At 25.8% G+C, this 24,046-nt stretch overlaps 2 protein-coding genes across 3 annotated transcripts; one reads left to right on the plus strand and one right to left on the minus strand.

Moving 5' to 3' along the window:
* Window positions 1–278: 278 nt before the first annotated feature.
* On the minus strand, window positions 279–10,928 carry LOC114127916 (serine/threonine-protein kinase pelle-like). Of its 2 annotated transcripts, none has more exons than XM_050202691.1 (13): window positions 10,340–10,928; window positions 10,056–10,173; window positions 9,798–9,983; window positions 9,639–9,724; window positions 9,268–9,561; window positions 8,460–8,651; window positions 7,668–7,783; window positions 6,380–6,569; window positions 5,901–5,963; window positions 5,645–5,840; window positions 5,477–5,577; window positions 955–1,245; window positions 279–516 (listed from the first exon to the last, which is right to left on the minus strand). In XM_050202691.1, the coding sequence occupies exons 2-13, from the start codon at window positions 10,168–10,170 to the stop codon at window positions 427–429; spliced, it is 1,920 nt and encodes a 639-aa protein (XP_050058648.1). In that variant the 5' UTR covers window positions 10,171–10,173; window positions 10,340–10,928; the 3' UTR covers window positions 279–426. The 2 variants fall into 2 exon arrangements, with proteins under 2 accessions (XP_050058648.1, XP_027848091.1); XM_027992290.2 differs by having other exon boundaries at window positions 10,056–10,190.
* Window positions 10,929–12,261: 1,333 nt separating this feature from the next.
* On the plus strand, window positions 12,262–22,452 carry LOC114127963 (retinoblastoma-like protein 1). The gene is made up of 17 exons (XM_027992350.2): window positions 12,262–13,565; window positions 13,661–13,800; window positions 13,887–14,087; window positions 14,163–14,350; window positions 14,412–14,572; window positions 14,635–14,767; window positions 15,434–15,513; window positions 15,571–15,746; window positions 15,808–16,018; window positions 16,092–16,295; window positions 16,376–16,556; window positions 16,634–16,821; window positions 17,235–17,414; window positions 17,472–17,586; window positions 18,307–18,422; window positions 18,507–18,683; window positions 19,829–22,452. The coding sequence occupies exons 1-17, from the start codon at window positions 13,416–13,418 to the stop codon at window positions 20,000–20,002; spliced, it is 2,775 nt and encodes a 924-aa protein (XP_027848151.2). The 5' UTR covers window positions 12,262–13,415; the 3' UTR covers window positions 20,003–22,452.
* Window positions 22,453–24,046: the final 1,594 nt, after the last annotated feature.

Consider the following 24,046-nt stretch of genomic DNA (forward strand, 5'->3'; position numbering starts at 1 on the left):
AATGTTTTACATACTTCATCTTGATTTAAAACCTAAAACTAAATGTGAATAAATTTTAGTTTGAAACAATTACATGCTTGTAAGATGGAAATAATAAATGGGAATGTTAAAATGTAATTGTAGATTTAAATAAAACAACTGAAATAAGAATAAACCTACTTACTCTAGGTAGGTATTCACTTAAAATTAAAGAAAAACATTTTCTGTTTAGTTATTGTAAGAAATATATTAATTATATTTGTATAAAAATAAAAATATATAAGTTGACATAAAAATAAACAATTACATAATATTATAATTGTAACAAAAATACTTAATTACTTATTATTAGATTTTTAAAAATGTCTAATATCTTAGCTTATGAGAATAAAATATTAAAATTCAACATCATTAATTTTTTAAATAAAACATACAATATATTGTTTATCATACAGAGTTTTGATTAGATTGTAATCGCAGTTCTGATATCAATGGTAATTCATCACATTCTCCAGGAATTGAATTATTCCAAGCACTCTATAATAATAGAATATATATTTTAAATATTTATTTAAAGTAGGTACTGATTTAATAATGTACCTATAGGGACACTATATTGAATTAGATATGAATTAAAGAGGTGTATAAGTGTAATAATAGTATTATAATAGTATTACTATAGTCTCCATTGTACCATTGGTAAAAAATAATAATTACTATTCAGGCCTTTAAAACTGCATAAGACTTGAATAGATACATTTTGTTGAACTAATCAACTTTTATTAAAAATATTTAAGTGATACAAGTGATACACAGTGATCTATTGATCAATGTATATTTAATTACATAATTTAACATTCATAAGAAAAAAAGTTATAATTATTTTAATAATTAAAGTGGAGAGTAATATTTTATTACCACAAATAGCAATAGGTATTATGTTGGTAAACAGTTTATAAATATTGTTATTCTTACATTTTTTTTTTCAACACTAGTTTGAAGTTTAGATTCAACAAATTGAGGTATACTAGACGAATCCTGATTACTATTATTAATCAACTGACTGTCAGAAAGTGATTCATTAATGGATGGCGAGGCATTTGTAGATCTTGTTGACACTGGATTACTTGTTACTTTAAAACAATTGTTCTTTATTTCTACTTGAGGCACAACTACACCTTCGATTTGATCAGGAACAGTTAATGCTCCAAAATGAGGTACAGGTGATGTATTTTGTTTTAACAATTGGTTACTCGGAACAGGACTCTAAAATAACCAACATAAATCATCTGTATACTTTTTCTTATTTTAAATATAATACAGAAAAAAATGGAGGTTCTGCATTGCTTGCTAAGTGTGATAACATTTGTTAAGTACAATAAAAAGCATAGTATAGTATGTTTGAAAAAATATTGGAATAGGATAGGTAGGATTAACGCTGACATATTGTGATGGGGTATTGGAGTAGGTTATTATACCTAGTAAATAGGGTTTAATAGGAAAAAATCACTAGAAGAAAAAACAAAATATTATCATTAGTAAGTTTACGATACATTACGTTAGTCATAGTTACTAAACGTTTTCCAAATGAGTCCATGTATAGAATATATCTACTTATTATAGACTATTTATTTATTATATTAATTAAATAATTATAGACTGCAGTAGTTACCCATACCTAAACTTTATTTAAGTTATTTACCTACAGAACTCCTCGAGAAATTGTAAGTAATACTATTTAATATTTATTAAATTTTAATTTTAATCTGTGATAATTTTATTTAATTGAAAGGATATTCCATTTACGATGATAGTTACCTACAGAATGCAATATTGAATATACGATAAACATGTTATGCTTATAAATACATGTTCTTATCTAGGTAGGTATTTACCTACTTAGTACTTGTAGACTACATTGAGTATTAACGCACACAAAGAAAGGGGTAGATATCAAATCAGAAATATCGTTAAAATCTACCACTATCAAAATAAGTGTGAACTGTGAATGGCTAGTGGCTACTGGCTAGTTGACTGATAAATTACTATTGCCTATTGGATTATTTCATTTTAATAATTTAAGATGTATATTGTATAATATTAATTATAATATGACTGTTATTAATGCAGGTTAGGTTTTTTGGTTCCGGGACATTTGCGGTCGGCACCTTTTGCGTGCTATTTGCGGTCAATTTATTTCTATCTACCTGACTATAAAATTTGGGTGCTATATATAATATTTTATATACATATACTTAATTTATGTTAATCGGTAGGTACAATATAATACTTTTTTACTATAATTGATATAATTATATACTTATCAATCACAATTCACTGTACTTACATAAAAAATATACTCAATTTTTTTTTAAAACCTTATTATAATTATTATAAAAAATGCACTAGTGCTAAAATACATGGTTGCAACTTTCATTTTAATCAAGCACTTTGGAGAAAAATTCAAAATATTGGATTAGCAAGTACTTATAAAGATAATGCAGATATTCGATTAGGTACACGTTAGAATGTGTTCTGTTTTAGCTCATATTCCAATTTGTGACATGAAAGTTGGATTATTATAATGAGTAATACACCCGATAATGATAAACTTACATTATTTTATGACTATTTTATTGAACAGTGGTTGGAAAATCCAATTATTTCAAGGGGAATGTGGAACTGTCATAAAAGAAGACACAGAACCAATAATATTGCTGAGGGTTGGAATAGTAAACTAAATAAAATATTAAATACACCGCGACCAACGTTTATGAACTTATATAGCTGTCTTAAAAAAGAGACTGAAAATGCGGAACTTTTATATGAAAGAAGCTATTTGAATATGGAAGGTAAAAGGAGAAAAAATGTACGTACAGTTAGATGAAAGAATTAGAAAAACATTAGTAGAATATGAGACAATTATTTTTATTATTAGACAATGATTTAGAAAAATGCTTAAAAAAAATAGCTATTATACAAAAATTAGAATAAAGTTATATTTATTATGTACTGTGAGTCTGTGAATTGTGACAAATATATTATGTGCATTTTTTATATGAATACATTTTTAAAATTTTTTTATGTAAGTACGGTGAATATTGTGATTGACAAATATATTAGTATGTGAATTTTTAGACACGCCAGTAAAAAATACTGCCAGTTCTAAACCTGGAAAAGTGTGAAGGGAAGTTTAAATATAATATATTTGACAAGTATATAATTATATTAATTATAGTAAAAAAGTATTATATTATACCTACCTATTAATATAAATTAAGTATATAGTATATAAAATACTATATATAGCACCCAAATTTTATAGTTAGGTAGATAGAAATAAATTGACCGCAAATGTCCCGACCGCATCGGTGCCGACACCAGGTTTTTTTTTTAAAGAAAGGCATACAACGAGCTTCCTAGAATTGGTCCTCCTGAATCATAGAACAGAGGGGGTACTAATGCAGGTCAGGTTAACCTAATCTAACCTACCTACCTAACAAAATATATTTTTTGTTACTTATATTATGATGGGTTACATTACTATTACGTTACTATAAACAACGATTGTCTGCCACTGTACACTGCCTAACCTAAGTTAATCATCTGCTAATTTTAGATTTTAAACGTTAGTAACATAAACTCTAAAAATTATTTTAGGTACCTATTTAATAATTTAATATATAAATGTAAGTGTGCTAATATCTATAACTGTAAAAGGAGAAATAAATATTTGGATTATATGGTCATATGGGAGTTTAGCCGATAAGTTATATTATGACATAAGGTATATGCTCGCCAACGATAAAATAAGACATCACTTCATTGCCATCCATACATAGAGTATAATATATATATATAGACTATATGTCTATATGTATAGATGAGTGACGATTATGATTAAGTTTAGGTTCATTAAATATCTGTAGGTAATCTGACAATCTGTAAGGGAACATAATTATTAATTATATTCTAGAGTTCTAGACGATTCCCCAGTGTAAAAGGATTACTTAATTATTATCATCAATTATAGTCGCAATACCGGTTGTTTCAAGTGATCGATATGTAACCCCCTCAGAAATATTATCATAATTCAATTTTATTATGAGTATATTTACTCTAGAACCCAAATTGAGCGAGTTCTATTCAGTCTGCGTATGTACGTGACATTATTATATTAACATTGATGTCTGATGAAAAAAACAACAAGATGTTATAGGATTTATGGTACAAACCGTTTGATTATTGCCAATCAAATTAATAATTGCTATACAACAAAACAACCATTAGCTAGGAGGGTCACGTGATAAACAAAAACGGTGGTGAACCAATGAAGTAAAAGAATGGATCACACGGGGCGTTGTCGATTGCAGGACAAGTCGACTAATCAGGAACAGCGTAAGTGGGAGCCTGCGCAACGATATCGGTGTAATAAACAAGACTACAAGACATAATTCTACAGTTCTACACTTATAAATACAGGTAACTGGTAAAAAATGCGGATCACACGATGTCGCGATCAATGCAATCACGTCAATACTAACGGTTCCGGGTTCATAATTAAAGTATTACAGTCTAAGGATGTAAAGGATATTATATCAAGAAATCAGTATCGATATATAGATATTATAGTTTTACAATTATTGGTATCGAATATTGAAAATGGAGGACTAAGAAAGTCTTACAAGGAGATAAACACAAGAACACCAGAGCTCCTGTAATGAGAGAAGCACATAATAGGTATGTAATATCTTTATGTTTTATACAATACGTTTTGTTCTTATGTATTGGCTACGTGATCTGTTATCTTTAATAATAAATATAATACATGTAGGTACTGTGACGTAGGGTTTAACAACCAAAATATACTAGGTAAGAGATAGGTAATCTAACCTAACGCTATTCGAAAACCAGTTAAATCCAAAAATACAGAATAAGCAATTGGAGAAATTATACATCATGATTTAAGAAATAACCCAAAGTCGACTGTGTCTGGATATGCTAATATCATATAAGAGCAACATACTATAGGGCATATAAGCCTATATTCAAAGGCGGATAAAGTTTATTAATTTAATCAATATATAATGACTACAAGGTCAAAACAATACAACATAAAATCAAACAATTTTAAAGAAATTCAAGCAAATATGCTTTAAAAAAAATTATCATTAAATTTGCCTTGTATAATTAATTATAGACCAAAGTTTTTGAGACATAAGCATGAAATAATCTGCTGTGATAGTTTTTATTTTATTTTATTATTTAGGGTTTATATATGCTTAAATTCCAATAAAAGTTTAATTAAACAGCACTTGAATAGAAACAAGTATGTGGTTTAATTTAAATATTAATTATTTATCCTTGGGCTTGGATTATGGTTTTATATACTTATTTTTTTTTTTTTTGGAAATAATTATGTTTAGTAACCCATCGTCCATGTTAATTTTAAGACATGCAAATAGTTAGTGAATAGTACTAAATACTAAAAATTTACAAATAGCCATGGCTGCGGATGGTAAGATCCAGATGGAGTTGAAAGTTTTCTCATTTGCATCTCGTATTGAAATGTTGGTAAATAACTGTGTCTGATAGTAGCTTTAAATTATAATTAATAAAGTATCAATAAAATAATTTATTTTTATACGACTGTCTATATATTTACATTGATGTTTTTCTTGTAACATGACACAATCTAATTTCCTTAATACTTGTTCCATTTCAGGACGATCTTTTGCTTTATAACTAACACAATTTTTACCAATAGTCATAAGAGAAAGATAAACATTATTTTCATCAGGTCCTGCTTTCACATCTGCCATATCAGAAATTGGACAATCATTATTTTCAACATGGTCTTTCTATAAAATTGAATAACAATAATTAATATTATAATCAAATAGTTTTTTTTGAATAATTACCAAAAATTTATGATTTCTTAAACTGTCATATGCTCTTTGTCCAGTTGCAATTTCAAAAAGTACCTAAATTGAATTTCATAACTGACATAATTAATAAAATAAATTTAATTACTTAATAAATCATAAAGAGTCATTAAACATAATGCTTTAAAATAAAGTTAAATGTTGATTAATGTATAAAAGCTGTTTATCATTCAGCTTGGAAAATATGTAATTTTAAAAATCTCAGTATCACTTAAAATGTATTTGTAACAAGAGTAAGTTAGTGAATAAAAAAAAAAAGTTAGTGGTGAGAAAATAGAATAATAATTTAAACAGCTCGTAAGTGAAATAATGATTTTCAAACAAAATATGTATTGTTATCATTTCAAACATGATTTTGAATTTTCATAAATGTATAAGAAAATACAAATTTAATCTTATAGTTATACTTATAAGTTATAATAATTATAATAAGTACAGTAGTTTAAGATACGTACCACACCAAAACTATAAGTATCGACTTTAGTAGAAAACTTTTTGCCTCTTAAAAATTCATCTGGAAGATAAGGCCTTGTTCCATGAACATGGCTAACTTTTACATGAGTGTATTCTTGAAGAGGTCCTTCACGAGCCAATCCAAAATCACCAATTCGAGGTTCAAAATATGGATCCAAAAGAATATTTGCACTATTAATAACAGAATTATAATTATTTTAATTGTGTGGGATATTCTACTGTGTGGGATTTTAATAGGTGTTTGAATTTTTTTTTTAATTATTAACATTAATTAATAACAATAAATATTGGGGCTAGGGGTAGGTACTAGGTATTACTACGGAGTATTAAGACTAACTGTGAATTAATTTATTTTTAATTTATTAACTTAACTTTATCCAATTCAAAATAAGACTGGTCAGTGATCCGGTGGCCAAGTTGTGCGCATGGGCATGGTCTCGTTCCGCAACGCTAGCATACCTGACCGGAATTGTTTGATTAGGTGGGGACTAAGAGTTTGATCATCGTGTACGAAAAATTGTCGCTGCCAGATCACGGTTTTATTTTGAATTGGGTATAGTAAGTCATATTTTTTATTAATTTAATAAATAAACTAGAATATTCATAATAATAATTTAGATTTGCAGTTATTTAAAACATTATAAGTTAGTTGAAATCATATAGATAAATATCTACAATTGACTGAAACTAATTAATTGATCATTTTTCATTTTAATCATACTATTAGCAATAAATGTACACACAAGTAATCAAATTAATATAATTAGTTTAACAAAAATGTACAATTGCTTAAGCTCAAAATAAATAGTAGGATATATTTTTTTACAAAACTGTGTTTCTACTGTTTCTAGCATTTTTAATACATAAAAAGTGATAAAAGTAAAAAAAAAAAACATACACACACAAACACATCATTGTATAACCATTAAAATTATCACCACTTAAAATAAAAAAAAGATCCTTTTTTGATTTGAATCTTTGGCATGGTAAAAAGATAATTTTAAAGAATGTGTGTATTGGTCAACAGAAAATAATTTGGTATCAATTAGTATCAACTATAATAGTAAACAAAAATAAATGTCTTTATTAGGTTTTGAGTGGTTAATTTAGATTATTATCTCAAAAATATCTCAAATTCACATTGCCGCTAATATAAATATTTGTTGATATGGCACATACCAATTCAAACAGTTTTCTAACTTTGGACATTTTAATATATGAGGCAATATTCCTGTTTCTATTAAATAACTTTGAAAGATTCTAAACTACCTTTTAATATCTCCATGAATTAAAGGTTTATCCATTCCATGTAAGAATTGCAATCCTCTAGCAGATCCTGTTGCAATTTTAAAACGAATACACCATGTCAAAGGTTTAGTTCCTTGCTAAAAATAATAAACTAATTTTAAAAAATATATTAAAATTTAATAGTATTATTTTTTTCTTGCCAAGTTGTTAGTATAATCTTAAAATTAATTTTTAAGAGAGTTGTATTGTATTATATTAATTAAAAATATATATATTATTATTATTATTATAATTATATTTTTTTATCATTATTTTTTAATAATAAGTTAAATAATAATGATTGGCAATAAATTTTCCTAGTCAATCACGTATTATTATAGATTAAATATATTAGTATTCTTAGTCTATGATATTATGTAATATGATGTAAAACCAAAAAATAATAGTCTTTGTTGTTTTTCTGTAAATTAAAAAAAATAATTATTTTGTTACAATGAATTTGTGTTAGTTTTGTAAAATTATTATTAGTTTTTTATCATATAGTAATTATTTTTTGGATTTTTATGTACCTATCTGTATGAAATAGCATAATAAGATACTCATTGATTATTTTTGTTAAATTTTAATAAAATAAGTTAATGACACCAGTCTTGCCAGACACTCCATAAATCGCATAATTAATTTAAACAAATGAAAATTTTTTTTTTCAATATGATTAAAAATTCCAAGGTGTATAATAGGTTTTTATCTAAAAGTCTACTGTTTATTTAGAGTTTAAAATTATTATTTTACAATAAATATTTGTAAACTTACTCGACATTGTAATCGATCTTCAAGAGAACCGTTGATCATATATTGATACACTAAACATGGTTTTTCACCACCAATGCTAAATCCATACAGAGATAAAATATTATCATGTCTACAAGAATTTAAGTATTTTAGTTCTCTTAAAGATTGTTGTCTTTGAGCTTCTAAAATATTAAATTGTTGTTCTGCTCCTTTCTAAAAATGAATGTCCTATTATTTTCTTGAGACTTACTACCTTAAAATACATATTTAATTAAGGGTTGCCATAAATTTTGATAACATCCTAATAAAGTATTTTGGGAGACATATTGTCTTGGAATTAATCTTCAATAACTTATGTCGATAGTTTGTTTTTTACTGAACATTTTAGTAAATATTGTTTTGATAAATGACAATTAATAATAAGTTGATTACTTAATTGATTGACAATATAAATATATAAATTTAAAATTATTTTTCTGACTAAATGATGACAATTAATGACAAAATACATTGATTTTTTTCCATTCACTGACAACAATTTTTGGTATCGATAATATGATAATTTTGTCGATAAGGAGGTATCTACGCATTAAACTCGTTGAATTAGTTTTTACCTGATAATTAACTAATGTATTTTTTGTAAAGTACAGACCATTTTGTGTTTGGTATTCTAGTTACTATAAAATAAGATATTAAGACTGGTGATTAATCATTGAGGAGTGACAAGATTTTTCCTGTGAAAATAATACGAAAACTGTTTACCTAGTTTAAATAAAATAAAATATGACAACCCTAATTTAGTTGTAGGTATAATTAAATGTATAATAACCTGAGATTCTAGACGTTTAATAGCAACTGCAGTGTTTTTCCATATGCCTTTAAAAACTACTCCAAAACCTCCTTTCCCCAAAATATTTTCCTTATTCCAGTAATTAGTAGCTTGTTCAAGTTCATTGTATGTTATTAAAGGTGTGCATGCTTCAGCAGAAGAAAACATAACAGATGGATCAGAATAAATATGCTCATTTATTTTGGATGAAGTATTTAAAACTTCACGTTCTAGATTATTTGCTCTTTTTTGATTGCTGTCAGTGTTCAATTTTATAAGATTGCCAACTTCATTCTATTAAAATAAAATATAGGAATTAGTAAAAATTGAAATAAAGTTATCAATTATATTAATGAGGTTAAAATTATTACATTTAAATCATTGCCAGTTTCTGTTTTTACTAGGTTACTAAAGGTTTTATCACCCTGATATATCAATTTATGATATTTAGGATCAACTAAAAAAAAAAAATAAATAAATAAAATGGTTTATAAAAGAGTTTAATAATTGTAATAGGTATTTTTCTATACCAAATGGTTTAAGTATAATCATTGCTCTGTAATGTTGCATTTCATATAAAATAGTAAACAATTCTAATATTGTATGATTTTGTTCTCCCCATAACGTTAAAAGTTCATCGGTAGAAGAATGATTCCGCATAGGAGCTTTACTAATTTTAAATAATGTTGCACAATCAATTTTCATATACTTTCCGCCTACAAATAAGAATAGAGTAATAATAACATGTAGGTATATGTGCTATTTAATATAGTTGAATGGTTAGTTACCTAGTTCTTCCCATTTATCATTCATGTCAATTATATTGCAGAATTCCTTACGTTCAGTATATGGTAATTCATAAATATAGGTTTTTTTGTTTAAGTTTAAGCTGCTCATCATCATAAACTTTACAATAAAATAGGCTTTAAAAATTTTAAATAAAAATTATGTATATACCTATAGGTATTAGACAAATAGAAGTAATTTAAAAAAAAACTTTCAATACATTTAAGTGTTTTGAACAGTTTAATGTTTTAAAAAATGTTTAAATGTGACTTTATAATAAACATACCTAGGAAAAATAACTAACTTAGCTATTAAAGAGTAGAGTTGTACTAAAAGTAAAGTAGTAAGACTATTGACTAAACACTGAACACTGGAGTTTTTGATCGATGACGCATTCAAACTAGTATCATTTTAATAGAATTAATAGATATTAAAATATCTACGATGTGTATGACTAGTGACTACAGTCTACAACTGTGACTGCGACACTGCGTATTAATTATTTATGAAGGTAAATGTAAATTCATTTTTTCTTATCAATAACTTATCTGTAGACTTTATTGGTGTGGACTGTGGTAAAAATAATCGTGTCGTGGTGGCAGTTGATAATGACCATTGACCAGTATGGCAGTATAGCGTTTGGCGAATAGTGACTACTGACTAGTGAGTACCTATCTACTGCCTTGGTCATGAATCATGAAAAAATAAAAATCAGAAATAATTATTTTCGATCATCACTCCAGTAACCTGTTCACGAATGTGAATTTAGATTTTAGAATATTCTTATGGACAATACTATTGTCTATAGACTATAGAAGAACCACTGACTAGTGGTATTTAGACTTGAGATATAATCTTTAGTTTTTTTCTTTATGGCGTGTAATTGGTGTAACTTATTGGCATTTCACATGGATAATAAATATCTTTATTCTTTATGTTTATTTTATAAATAATTTATTCAGTATTTTTAGGAATATACTACTAGTGCTAGTGGTGTTACAATATATTACGTTTTAAGAACTCTCGTCACGAATAATATTTAGGGGGACTTATAAAATAGTATTATTTAAGAAAATCATTATTTTACGATATAAATGTCTACTGAAGAACGATGTTGAGTGGTTCACTCTACTGTATTATAATAGTGTGACGAATGTGTTCAATTTGAAATTAAATAATATTATGTCATTGTACCTATATGAGGTATAAAAGATTCCATCTTAAAATTAATCTACATATATTAAAAATATTATGACTTATTACGTTGGTAGGAACTAGGAATACAGTAAAAATCATAATCCATATGCATAAAAGTTTCGAGTTCTCACACGAGACCAAGAACAATATTTTTGAATTATTACAAAATAAGTTCTATCATTATTTATCTCTAGATTATCTAATTTTGTACAAATATAAAAACAAGTTATTTGGGATCTTGTATTAAATTTTCAAGAATTTCGATCCACTGAATAATTTCGCAATTTAAATTGTCAATAAAAGAAAAAAGTGTAAAATTGTCAAATGACTATAAATATAATTCAAAAAGGGTCTAAATATTTAGAAAATTACACTTTATGTAGATAGGTACCTATATGAAATATAAACATAAACATTCGGTGAACATTTTAAATAGGTACCTATATTATGGTTATTAATTTTTGAATAATTTAAATTTAACAAATTTAATTACAATTTTACTTTAAACAATATCTAACTCAATATTTTTTTTGGTAAATGAACAATTCACGAGGAAACACCCATTAAATATTCATATATTTTTACCAAGTTATAATTTTTTTATTGACATTTTCAGAAAAAAAAAATAAAAATTTTCAAATGTATATAATATAAGTTACAAGATTTAAAATATTTGAAAATTTTACCAAAATATATAATATTGCTGATAAAAATATTCGATTAAAATGTTATGGATCTTTCAGAACTTTATTTGATTTCAAGTAGGTATGTAACACTTAACAGTGTAACTAGTGTAAATGTGTAACACACAATAAACGAAATCGATTTTGTCGATTATTGGATTTGCGTAAAAATTCCTGTTTTCCTTATATTGAGTTTTTAATTTTCATGGTTATTTTGATAAGTATTAGTAGGAGTAAGAGTTTTCTATTTTCGACTTCCTTAAGTTGTACACAAAATTCAATTTGTCACCAAAAACCATCGCCAGGCCCCAATTCCCAAAGTTTAAAATCCAACTATCCGAACATATTTATTGTTCCATATAAGATGATGGCAAAAATAATACTTACAAAACACTCATTGTAAAATCAATAAATTCATCGCTTAATCAATCAATATTTCTATACCTACATTAATACAGCATTTTTTTTTTTATGAGGTACTAATGACTATAGCATAAATACCCCCCTCCTCTATACTAAAATAGCGTCGGTGTCGTCAGTAGTTGTTTTCCCTCCAATATTCGGCACCGACGGCTGACAACAACACACTGCACAGACACAATCAACAAGAAAATACGCGCGCCCGCGCTTTATTGCGTTGTTGTCGTTGTTGAGCCAATTGAGCGGCTGCCGCCATGATATAAAAAAAAAAATATGGTAGAATCGTAAAAAGTATAAATTTGTTTCGGGTCTGCGCAACACTTTACGCACCTATCCAAAATTATTAACACTAATGGCATACGTCACACCGAAGAAAAAAGAATTTATATAGTTTTTTTTTTAGACTGTTTTTATGTATTTATCATTGCTACTGTGGTAATCACAAAACCAGCGGGCGGGGCGCCATGTGACGTCATTGTCTGCCCGTCCGTCCATCAGTCTAGTCCGTCGATCCTCCTCCACCGCCGCTACTCCGATCACGGATCGCCGACCGCTATACTGCTGTAGCGCGCGCAAAAACAGTCCGTAATACCGTAACTGTGTCGGCGCTGCTCCCGTCGGCTTTTGTTGTACGCCTAATTTCCCGCCATCCGCTAAAAAACTCCATCGTCTTTCGTGTGTGATCGTACCATCAGTGTCACTTACTTGTTGTTTTCTTTCATTCTTTACTCGTACCAATTTATATTAGTGATATTCGTCTACAACAGTTTTAATAACACCATTAACGATCTGTATTCCGAGTTTTGACCGCGTTCGCCGCTGCCGTCGGTCCGTATATTGTTTTAGAGATTTCGTCGTAGTTCGGTGTTACACTAACGCACTTATTCATTTCCTTGTTAATGGGTACAACATATTTTATTAATTGAGCACTTAGGTATTGCTCGTATCGCAATGGTTATGCGCTCGTCGCCGTACTCGTAATAGGTAATCCTTCTGACCCTTTCTGGTCGCTACTATATTTGTCGCTCTACGGCCGCAGTAACACGACGGCTTGACGTTGCTATGGGTGTACCCGTGGGCACAAACGTTCCGGATGATGACATCTACAACACTAAGTTCTTGGACCTGTGCAAAGGTCTCAACTTGGACAAGAACGCTGCCAGCCGGGCATGGGAGACCTATCTGGCGGTCAAAGAAAACTATTCATTGGACGTATGCATACCTACGCTATATATTTTATTTACTTAGTGAATCGTTTTATCTGAATTATTGTCATAAATTTATGATTTTTTTTTTTTTTGCTTTAGGGGGATCCAAGTCATTGGTTAGCCTGTGCTATATATGTGGCATGTCGTAATGTCACTGAACATACAGTTGGAGATAGTGAAACATTGATCGAGGGCAATTTAGTTAGTTTAACACGACTTCTCCGTTTATGTAATATTAGGTAACTATTTCTAAAGAACTGATAAAATCAATCAAATCATTGTATATACATTTGTATAATGATTGTCAATCGTACTTTTTCCTTAGCCTTATACACTTTATTGGTAAAAGCAAAAAATGGGCTGATATGATAAATATGCCACCAGAATTGCGTCGTAAAATAGATAAATTGGAAAAAAACTTTGCTGTTTCAATGGTTATATTTAAAAAATTTCAACCAATATTTGGAGCTATGTTTAACATCTCTAAAGACGAACAAACAAAAACTCGTTGTTCTAAAAAACAAAAGTATGCTTATTCATTTAATAATTTATTATACTTATACTATAATGATTATTTTTTTATTTATTAATTTCTTTTTAGAGTAACATGTTCAGCATCTAAACTTTTTGAGTTTTGTTGGACATTGTTTATAGTTGCTAAATCTGAATTTCCAGATTTGAGTGAAAATTTGGTTAACTCGTATCATTTACTGTTAGCTTGTTGTGATTATGTGTATACAAATATTCTTATAGCTGATTTAAGAGATTTGTTGAATAAATCATTTGGAGGTAATTTATCAGAATTATAAGTATTAAATTATTACCTAGTTTAAATAAATAATAATTTTAGGTTTACCCCATGATTTTGAATCTACTTCTTATGTTTCTCCTTCAAAGCCTGTTTGCGTAATTGATTATTTGTGTCAACAATATGATGGTATAACTACTGATGCAAAGGTGATTAAGGAGTACTTTTGGAAGACAAATTTAAAAAAACTGATTGAAAAAAAAGTAAATATTTTTTTAGTGTGATTTATTTTTTTATTTAGTTAATTCAATTTTATTATTTTTAGGTATTAAAAGGAGATCCTGATTTAAACTTACTTTTAGATGTTGTCAATTTTGATTTCAATTACAAGGCAATCAATAAACGTTATGAACAGTATGTCTTGAGTGTTGGTGAATTTGATGAACGAATATTCCTTTGTAAGAAATTATACCATTAGTATTTACTTAATAAATTAATTTGAAATTACTACGATTTTCAATTCATAACAGCCCTTATGTCTTCTCAAATTATTTTCATGGATCCATTTATCATAGTACATAGAGTTAAATAATTCAAAACTTCTCGTTTAAATTTTGATTTATTTAAACTAATATATCCAAAAATATTATCTTAGGTAGATGCATTAGTAAAATAAATGATTTCATTTAAAATAAACTATTTTATTTTACCACATGATATTTCTTAAATGTTCTATGTTTCAAATATGATCCTGTAATATTTTTTAAAAATGTTAAAATCAGAACTTGAATAATAAATGCATTCTCAAATAGAAAAAGTGGTTGATGTTTGGTGAATTACTCTGAATATTAATTAAATCTAAATATGCTTAATATATTTATAATATACAGTATAATGTAAGCTTATCATTAAAATGTCAGGGCACTATTTGTTTTATTTCTGCCCTCCGCGTAATATTGAATTATCTTAGTGCAAATTTACTATAGATATTATATAAAATAAATTTTGTTAAAAACAAATCTAGGATTGAATTTAACTAAGTTTACTTATAATTTTTAAATTGATATTTTTATATTAATAGTTTAATCCATGCATATTATATTATAAACATTTTTATTTCATAGCTGAAAATGCCAATATTGAAATTGGAGCATCAAATGAATGTACAACAGAAGATTTAGCTAAAGAAATGAAAAACCAAAAAGTATTATTATTGATTCAAATTATTTAAAATAAAAGTTATATAATTTATATATTTTAGAACAATTTATTTAATCCACAAACACCACTTACGGGACGAAATCATTTAAAACCAAAAATTGACTTGTCTGATGAAAGTACACCTGTTAAAAATGCTTCTGAAATGGTATTCAAAATACAATCTATTTTAGCGGATTGCTCACCTTATCCATCTGACAAATTAATCACATTGTTAAAGTAAAGTATATTTTAATATTTTCTTTATAGTAAATTTGTTTTTATGTTCTTTTTTCTATAGGTCATGTTCAACAACTTTAAAAAGTGAAATTGAAGATCTAATTAATATGTTAGGTAGTAAATTCTGTTCACAATATTGTCAGGTAGATCATAATTCTGCATTACATAATGATTTTGCTGAAAAAAGATTGATTATGGCCAAGATATGGTTTTACAAGTTGTTTGAAAATATTATAGCAAAAGAAGCAAAAAATCCTAAATATGACATTAAAGTATATATTACACTATATTCATGAATCTAATGTTAATTATATATTATACTCATTCATATTTATATTTTTCTAGAATTTAATTTGTCATACTATATTTCACGAGACTCTTTTTGCATGCTGCTTAGAAATGGTAATCTTTGCCTGTAATTCTCAACGTGCATTTCCATGGGTTCTTAATGCTCTTCAAATCCATCCTTACCATTTCTATAAAGTAATTGAAGTAATTGTTCGTGTTGAAGATAAATTACCTAGAGATATGATCAAACATTTGAATAGAGTATGTTTTATATATATATCATTTTTATCGCTATTGTAATCATTTACTTTATATGTTATCTTAATCTTAATGTTTGGTAGGTTGAAGAACAAGTTTTGGATAGTTTATCGTGGCAGTCTGAAAGTCCACTATGGGATTTAATCAATAGAAACAATAAGTTGATTCCACATTATGATGATATTGCTTTAGTTTCTGTTGGTGGTGGGGCACAAGTGTCACATTTAAACCACAAGATTGAAAATAATCGTTTTGCACATAAAGGTAAGTTTCCTAATATTATTTATTGATTATATTTTTAAGTGGTTAAAATACATTTTTATATTATTTTAAATTTATAGATAGTCCAGTTTCTGATAGATTTATTTCTCCGGCACCTGGTCAACCAAATATTAAAGTGGGCAAACAAGTTACTGTAAATGAAAATAGACAATACTTTTCAGTTTCATCAAGGAGTAATGGTGTTTCATTGCCTACTGTAACTGGGCCAATAAAAAAAATTGGTACTTTAGGATTATTTTTCAGAAAGGTTAGCTATTTTTTTGTCATTAGTTATTTTATTTCTTTAAAGGACTTAGAACAATTTTATTAGATACTTAACTCAATATTTATTTAATAATATATAATATATATTTTTCTTATCTGTTTCAATATGTATATAATATACATACAATCAAAATATATTAATATTTAGTATTTACTTATTTTTTTATACTAAGATTGTAGTCTGTTTTGGGATGCCTGACCACTATTATTTATTTAAACTACTAATTTACTGATAAAAAATAACTTAAATATTCAATATAGTACAATAAAATATGTATTTAAAAAAAAAGCATAGGTATTAAAAAGAAAATTAGGTATACAAAGTTAAATTCTATTTTCATTCTTTTTTCTTGTATCTGATTAATCCAGTAAGTTAAAATTTATCTGTAATTTCAGTTTTATAATTTGGCTTCAGTACGCATGCAAGATTTGTGTTATCAATTAAGCATAAATGATGAAGATTTAATGCGAAAGATTTGGACGTGCTTTGAACATGTTATTATTGAGCATACAGATATGATGCGTGATAGACATTTAGATCAGATACTGATGTGTACTATTTACATCATTTGTCGAGTAAGATTAATTTATTTTGGTTTGAGTATTGATAATAATTATAATGAATTGTTGTAGGTGGTCAACTTAAATTTGTCTTTTCAAGCAATTATGAAATGTTATCGAACTCAACCACAATCTGCCTCACATATATACAGAAGTGTTTTAATTACTCCTCGAAATCCTAGTCAAGGTATTTGAAATATTATTTTTGTTATACTGTTTTATATTATATTTAATATATTCTAAACATTTAACATTAGGCCTTATTTTATAACTTAATGAATGCAATTATTATTTATTTAAACACTCCTGTAATCTCAAGCACTATATATTAAGGAATATAATATAAGTAGTTATAGTTTGTATGTAGTCAGAATACAAGTTGAGAGATAAAAATAATAAAAAATAAAAACATAATATCAGTGAATGAGAAAGCTATCAATTAGTTTAAAAAAATAAATACTTGAATGTACCAACTACAAAATATTGTGACTGTATTACTTTTTAATCATCTTTTAAAGTTTTCTTTTCTTTTTCTTTCTATTATATTATTTTTTAAATTTAGTAAATTGTAAATAATTGCAAACATTTATTTAAGATTGATCTATTAAAAAAAACATAGTTTCTGTTATTCTAGTAACATTTTTATGATGTGTATAATGTATTATTGATAGTAGTAGAATTATTATTTTTTTTTAATTTAAATCAAATTAAATAATAGTGAATCATATATATTTTTTATATGTGTGTTATGTCATAATAGCTATACTGTTTGGGTTAGATTCCATGAATGATTGAACATTTTTCATTTACTTCTCTACTTTAATTATTGTGTTCTGCTTTAACATAAAATGTTATGTATAATTAAATTGAAAAAAAAAATAATTGTTTTTATTTGTTGAACATGTAGAAAATGATGGAGCGCAGCGAGATACTGAACAACGTATCGATCTTATTAAATTTTATAACACTATATTTGTTCAAATAGTTCGAGATAATGCTTTAAAATATTCTACCAACAGTAATGTAAGTAATCAAGATTTTTACCTTGATACTTAATCTTTTATTCTTAGAAAAGATATTATTTTTAATTGTTATTTTATTGATTAGAATGATAATCTTACACTTTCTCCTCTACCGGCTACTAAGACTCAACTGCAATCACCAACCACAAGACGAGTCAATGATCGATTACCAATATTTATACGTAAGTTAGAAGCTCAAGCTAGTCCAATTAAATCACCAATCAGGCCATTGAGTTACTGTATAAATCAAAGTCCTAAAAAAGTAAGTAAATTAGGTTATATATCATATTAATTTAATTTCTTTTTTGATATTAAGTCCTACGTTAGTGGCCTAAATTGGTTAAAATACTTATAAATTAGTATATAGATTATAGAGCAGCGGTCCTCACTAGAATTTTAAAAAGGGCCAAATGTAATTTTTGAAAATTATTTGTAGTCCGCATACATTTTTAATGATAATAAATAAAAATGTAATAATTATATATATTATATATATTGTTAGGAAAGGGTATTGTACTATTGTAGTGTGGTTAATAGTGCGGGCCGTGGGCCGCGTAATGGGGACCGCTGTTATAGAGTATAAATTGTTGTAACAAGCCTTATATCTAAATTCTGTCTTTTAAAAGGTTTATTATTGAATACTTTAATTTTTAATGAAAAATTAAAATACATTTTCAAAGCAATATATTAGTGGTCACTTTTCAATATTAAAGGGTGTTTTTATAATGAATGCATTTTTAATTTTTTTAGAAATCAATTTAATTTTAAAAGAAATACTGTATAATTTGATATGTACACATTGTTTCATCACAAGTTGAGATTTAAGCATGAAATATAATATCGTGCGTATGACCTCTACTAGATCGCCATGTCATGACTGTCTATGAAACTTTTTATTACATTTTCAAAGACTTACTCATTAAGTTTCCTGATGACTCGTTTAATTTTTTGCTTGTGAATTTGAGATTCAATAAAATTTACATTTTATTTTATAAACTCCATGTAGCTATTTTCTTTGGGACTTTGTCACATCATAAGTCCAATTAAAAAAGTGTGTGTTACATAGTTATGAAATTACGTGTTTTATAACAAACAAGATAATGTTGATTTTTTATGGTTTTAATACTGGATGTTTTCATAAGAAAAACACAAGTTTGTATCACCACTGAAAAAGAAAAGTTGTACTTGTATAAAGTTAATAATATTAAAAAGCATACACACATTTTTTTTATTAGAAAAAACATAATTGTAAAAACAAAACACTCAAAGCTCCTATAAGAATCTATAACTATTGATTATATAACTATATTTATAATCAATGTTATAATTAAGAGATAGACATAATTAGATTATATGATTATATTTATTTATTAGAATTTAATATTTTGTTTAATTTTACTTAATTAGGATTTAGAAAATATAAATATGATAACAATGCGAGCAATTACTAAGAAAAGAAATATATCTGATGGACACCATGATGGGCCTATCACAAAACAAAAAACTCCTTCTCCTCCTGTTATAACAAAACGATTACAGGGTCTATTAGAGGAAAGAATGGAACATAATACTGATAAGTAGCATATTTAATATATTATTATGTACATCTTCAATTTTCTATCATGTGAATTTTATCTCTAGTGTTAAATGATAAATCAATTAATTTATAATTAAATAAAACTGTGAATCAGTTGAAAAAAAATCAACATTTAATTTGTAAAAGTGTTTGTGTCCTAAAACATTTTTTTAGGTTTTGTAGTTTTATACCATTTCATAATATATATTATTTATATTTTTTAAACATTTTTTCATTTTATTAATTGACAAGATTTTTGTGTATGCTTCAACTTAAATCTCTCATTTGGATAAGTATCCAATTAAAACTGGTTTTAAATTTGGACACAACTTGAATTCTATAATCATTCAGTTTTTGACTGAGTTATTATACATTTAAAGTGCTAATCAAATAATTTATTTAAGCATAACATTAATATTAATTAATACATAATTTTTATTTTGATAGTGTCTCAATTTTTCATTTTAAAACAGGTTGATACTCTGGATCTCATTCTCATTTTTTATTTCTTGTTATTTTCAATGTTTTTTTTTTTGAAATCTTTATTTTTCATCTTTTATTACAATTCTCTTTGTATTAGTTAAGATGTGTAGAATATTATTTTCCTAGATCATTTGTATGATGTTTTATCCAAATTGTGTCTTAATGCTTAATGTGTTAAATGCTTATTTATGACTAGAGATGTATTGTTTTAATATAAATAATACTTTTTTAGTATTTTTATTTTGAATTTTATCTATTAACAAACACTTCTTTTATTTAATGTTAACTTAAATATTAAAATTTAACTGTAGAATTGTTTAGTGTGATTAGAATATTATTTTATGAATGAATCTGAATGTCTATTGGGGTGTGATTAGATTAAATGAAAAAGTTATAATAATTTTAAATTGAATAATTATGTCTCCATCACTAAAAGCATTTATATAATATGTAATGAAATATAATATAATAGTATAATTTTTATTTTTTTTAATTGAAATTTTGCATGTTAGAGCATTAATACACTTTAGTATTAATAACTTAAGATAAAATAATTTTATTAGTAATAATTACATACAATTATAAGTATATTTAAAAAAATATATATATTGCGTGTATAATCTCTTTAAAATATTGGAGTATAATTAAATTTATTGGTTTGAAATATGATTTCTAATAAATCAATAAATTATTGTTTTTAGTAATTTTGATAAATTAATAAAAAATACTATTCATTTTAATTTATAAACAACTATTTGGCTTGTTGTATCTGAATTTGAAAATGTATTATTAGTTATATATATAATCCATATATTTTTATTTTATCATAATCTTTAAAACAAAATAAATATATACTCAAAATATTTATATTTTTATTAAGTAATTCTAAGTTATTATTTTGTTTTTGAAATAATAACTTATAATTATAAACTATACAAAAAATATTATTATAAAATAATAATTCTTTACTAATGTGTTTTAATTAACATAACATTTTTATTTTAGTACATGATACATTTAATTTTTAAGATATTATGACTATACTATTTTAATTATTCTAAGTTATTAAATTTATAAATTTTAAAATGTATGTTTTACTATTGGACCTTACAAAAATTACAATTGAAAGATTATAGTGAATGCTTTTTTTAATATGAATAATATTTCGGTATAAAGAACAGTTTTTAACGAATATTTTAAATATATGACCTTACTAGGCTTACTATTTATTAAAACATATGCTAATTCTTAAAAAATTAACCTTTTCATTTATTTAATTGTAATTAAAAACAAAAATATTAATATGTCTAAAATATTAAGTTTTTTCTTGATGGATTATTATTTTTAACCTTCTTTTCTAACTTTCAAAAATATTATCAATAAAAATAAGAACTAACATCATACCTACTATTGATTGACTTATATTTTTTCCATCTATTTTCATCATATTTAAATTGTGTTGATCTATTTTAAATTAAACCTGATTAATTATACATGTAAGTATCTAACTTGCAGGATTAAAATTTGAAACTATTTAGTTGATTAATATACATAATTTACAACTTATATAAATGTTTGTGATATGATTTTACTTGTTGGACTTAAGATTATAATAGGTACTATTTTATAATTATTTCTTTTGTCAAGTTATTCATAATATTATATTATTTATTTAAAAATTTGTTTAATGCATTGTTTGTACATTGTATAATTTGTCTCAATTTGTTCAATTATTAGTTTTAGTCAATAATATTTTATAATTATATGTTATTTAACGTTGTCTCTCTTTTTATTAATTTATTAAAAATGCAATATATCTATATTATTTAAGTTAAGGTTGTTTTGACTTAATAACTGTGACAATTAAACAACATTAAGTTATAATTAATTGCACAGGTTACATTTTTGTGTGTATTGAACTAAGTTTTTGATTGTGTGCTAATATATATTTTACAGATTTACTGTTTAAAAATTGTTTTTTTATTTACATATATAAACCTGCAGGTAATAGTGGTTAGCGTAAAGAAATTCCTGCAAAGACTCAAGTTACGATTAATCTAGATACATGAAATTAATTATTTGTGTTCAATTTTATTTATTTATCTGTTATCTTTAGGTATTCATAAAATATGAATAAATTTTATTATAGAAGCCTATAATTTACTATAATTAACTTCGCTATATTCTCCGCCGATAACCATATTATAATCTGCAGGATGATTTTTACACAAGATGATATTGACATTTATTTTTCTTTGCCCCTTGCCCTGCCTATACGGTTGTCATAAACGATCGGTGACGCTTATTCTTTTTCATAATACATATATCAAAATCTATTATTTCCATAGTCATGGAGTAAGTTTTTAAAAATTACTCGTACAGTGAAGACGCTGATGGGGCAAGACACTACGAAACATAACGCTACAATATCTATCTTACCGGTATGTTATAAAGTTATAATTTATAATTATATTTTTATAAAGTTGTACATTCGATGTTTACGTGCGTCCCCCTCGCGACGGTTTATGTATTATTATTATCATCAGGTAAACATTATAAATTATAATATGTATTGGTATTGTTGGTATGAAACTATGAAAGATAACCGTAACAATTGGAGTTTATCATTATCTTGTTAATACATAGTACCTAACCTAACCTACCTATATTATATATTATACCCCCTATTTTTTTGTTATATCGGTCCGAGTTAAATGCTGTTCGGCTTTCTTGCTACTATAAATATCAATAAAAAAATTACCTCCCGTTTTAAATTGATATCTACAATTATTTGTATTATTTTTCTTTTTTCCATCTCAAAACTTAATCACATAAAAATATTTAAAAACTATTAATAAAAAATATTCTACTTTGGAATAAGAAATTATAAATTTATGTAATTATTAAAAAAATTTAAAAACTTAAAAAATTATAACGAAAAAAAGTATCAAAAAAATGTTGTTTTATTTCGACTAGAAATTATATACATTTAAGAGAATGTCAGCACACTATTTGTTTTTTCTCTCTAGCCCATGCGCAACATAAAAAAACGCATTTACGCAGAATTATTTTTCTATGGTTTTAATTAGTGATCTTAGAGTAAAAACACAACATTATTTTGTTTATTTTGAAAGTCAAATAACAATAAAATATAAAATCGATATGACGATATGTTATTCTCTCAAAAATATTATTGTCTATCTTTTTTGTGATGAGTGATTTTATTCTAAGATTACTTAAAAACATAGAAAAAATGATTCTGCGTAAATGCGTTTTGTCTGTGGGCAAGAGAGAGAAAACAAGTAGTGCGCTGACATCCTCTTAAGATATAAAAAATAATGTTGGCAGTTACAGGGACATGCCAATAGAAGTGAAAACTTAGAACTTTTAGTATTAAAATTTGAAATTTCATAATGTTTGAATTAAAATTATCAACATCAATCTGGTTTTACATATCAATGACACTCCGAGCAATTTTTTTTATTTCAAAAACACGATAAAAATATGATTGAACAACAGAACAACTAAAATTCTGTTTTACCACGGTAGTAAGAAAATGCCCAAGC

This window comes from Aphis gossypii, chromosome 3, assembly GCF_020184175.1.
Source record: "Aphis gossypii isolate Hap1 chromosome 3, ASM2018417v2, whole genome shotgun sequence".
NCBI lineage: Eukaryota > Metazoa > Arthropoda > Insecta > Hemiptera > Aphididae > Aphis > Aphis gossypii.

Bases quoted from the DNA above. Each gene is read 5' to 3' on its own strand.
- LOC114127963 (XM_027992350.2), top strand. From the start codon at position 13,416: ATGGGTGTACCCGTGGGCACAAACGTTCCGGATGATGACATCTACAAC. The intron at 13,566-13,660 runs GTATGCATACCT...TTTTTGCTTTAG, and splicing joins AAGAAAACTATTCATTGGAC to GGGGATCCAAGTCATTGGTT. The intron at 14,351-14,411 runs GTAATTTATCAG...TAATAATTTTAG, and splicing joins GTTGAATAAATCATTTGGAG to GTTTACCCCATGATTTTGAA.
- LOC114127916 (XM_050202691.1), bottom strand. From the start codon at position 10,170: ATGATGATGAGCAGCTTAAACTTAAACAAAAAAACCTATATTTATGAA. The intron at 7,784-8,459 runs GTAAGTTTACAA...TATTATTTTTAG, and splicing joins AAGATCGATTACAATGTCGA to CAAGGAACTAAACCTTTGAC. The intron at 5,578-5,644 runs GTAAATATATAG...TATAATTTAAAG, and splicing joins GTTACAAGAAAAACATCAAT to CTACTATCAGACACAGTTAT.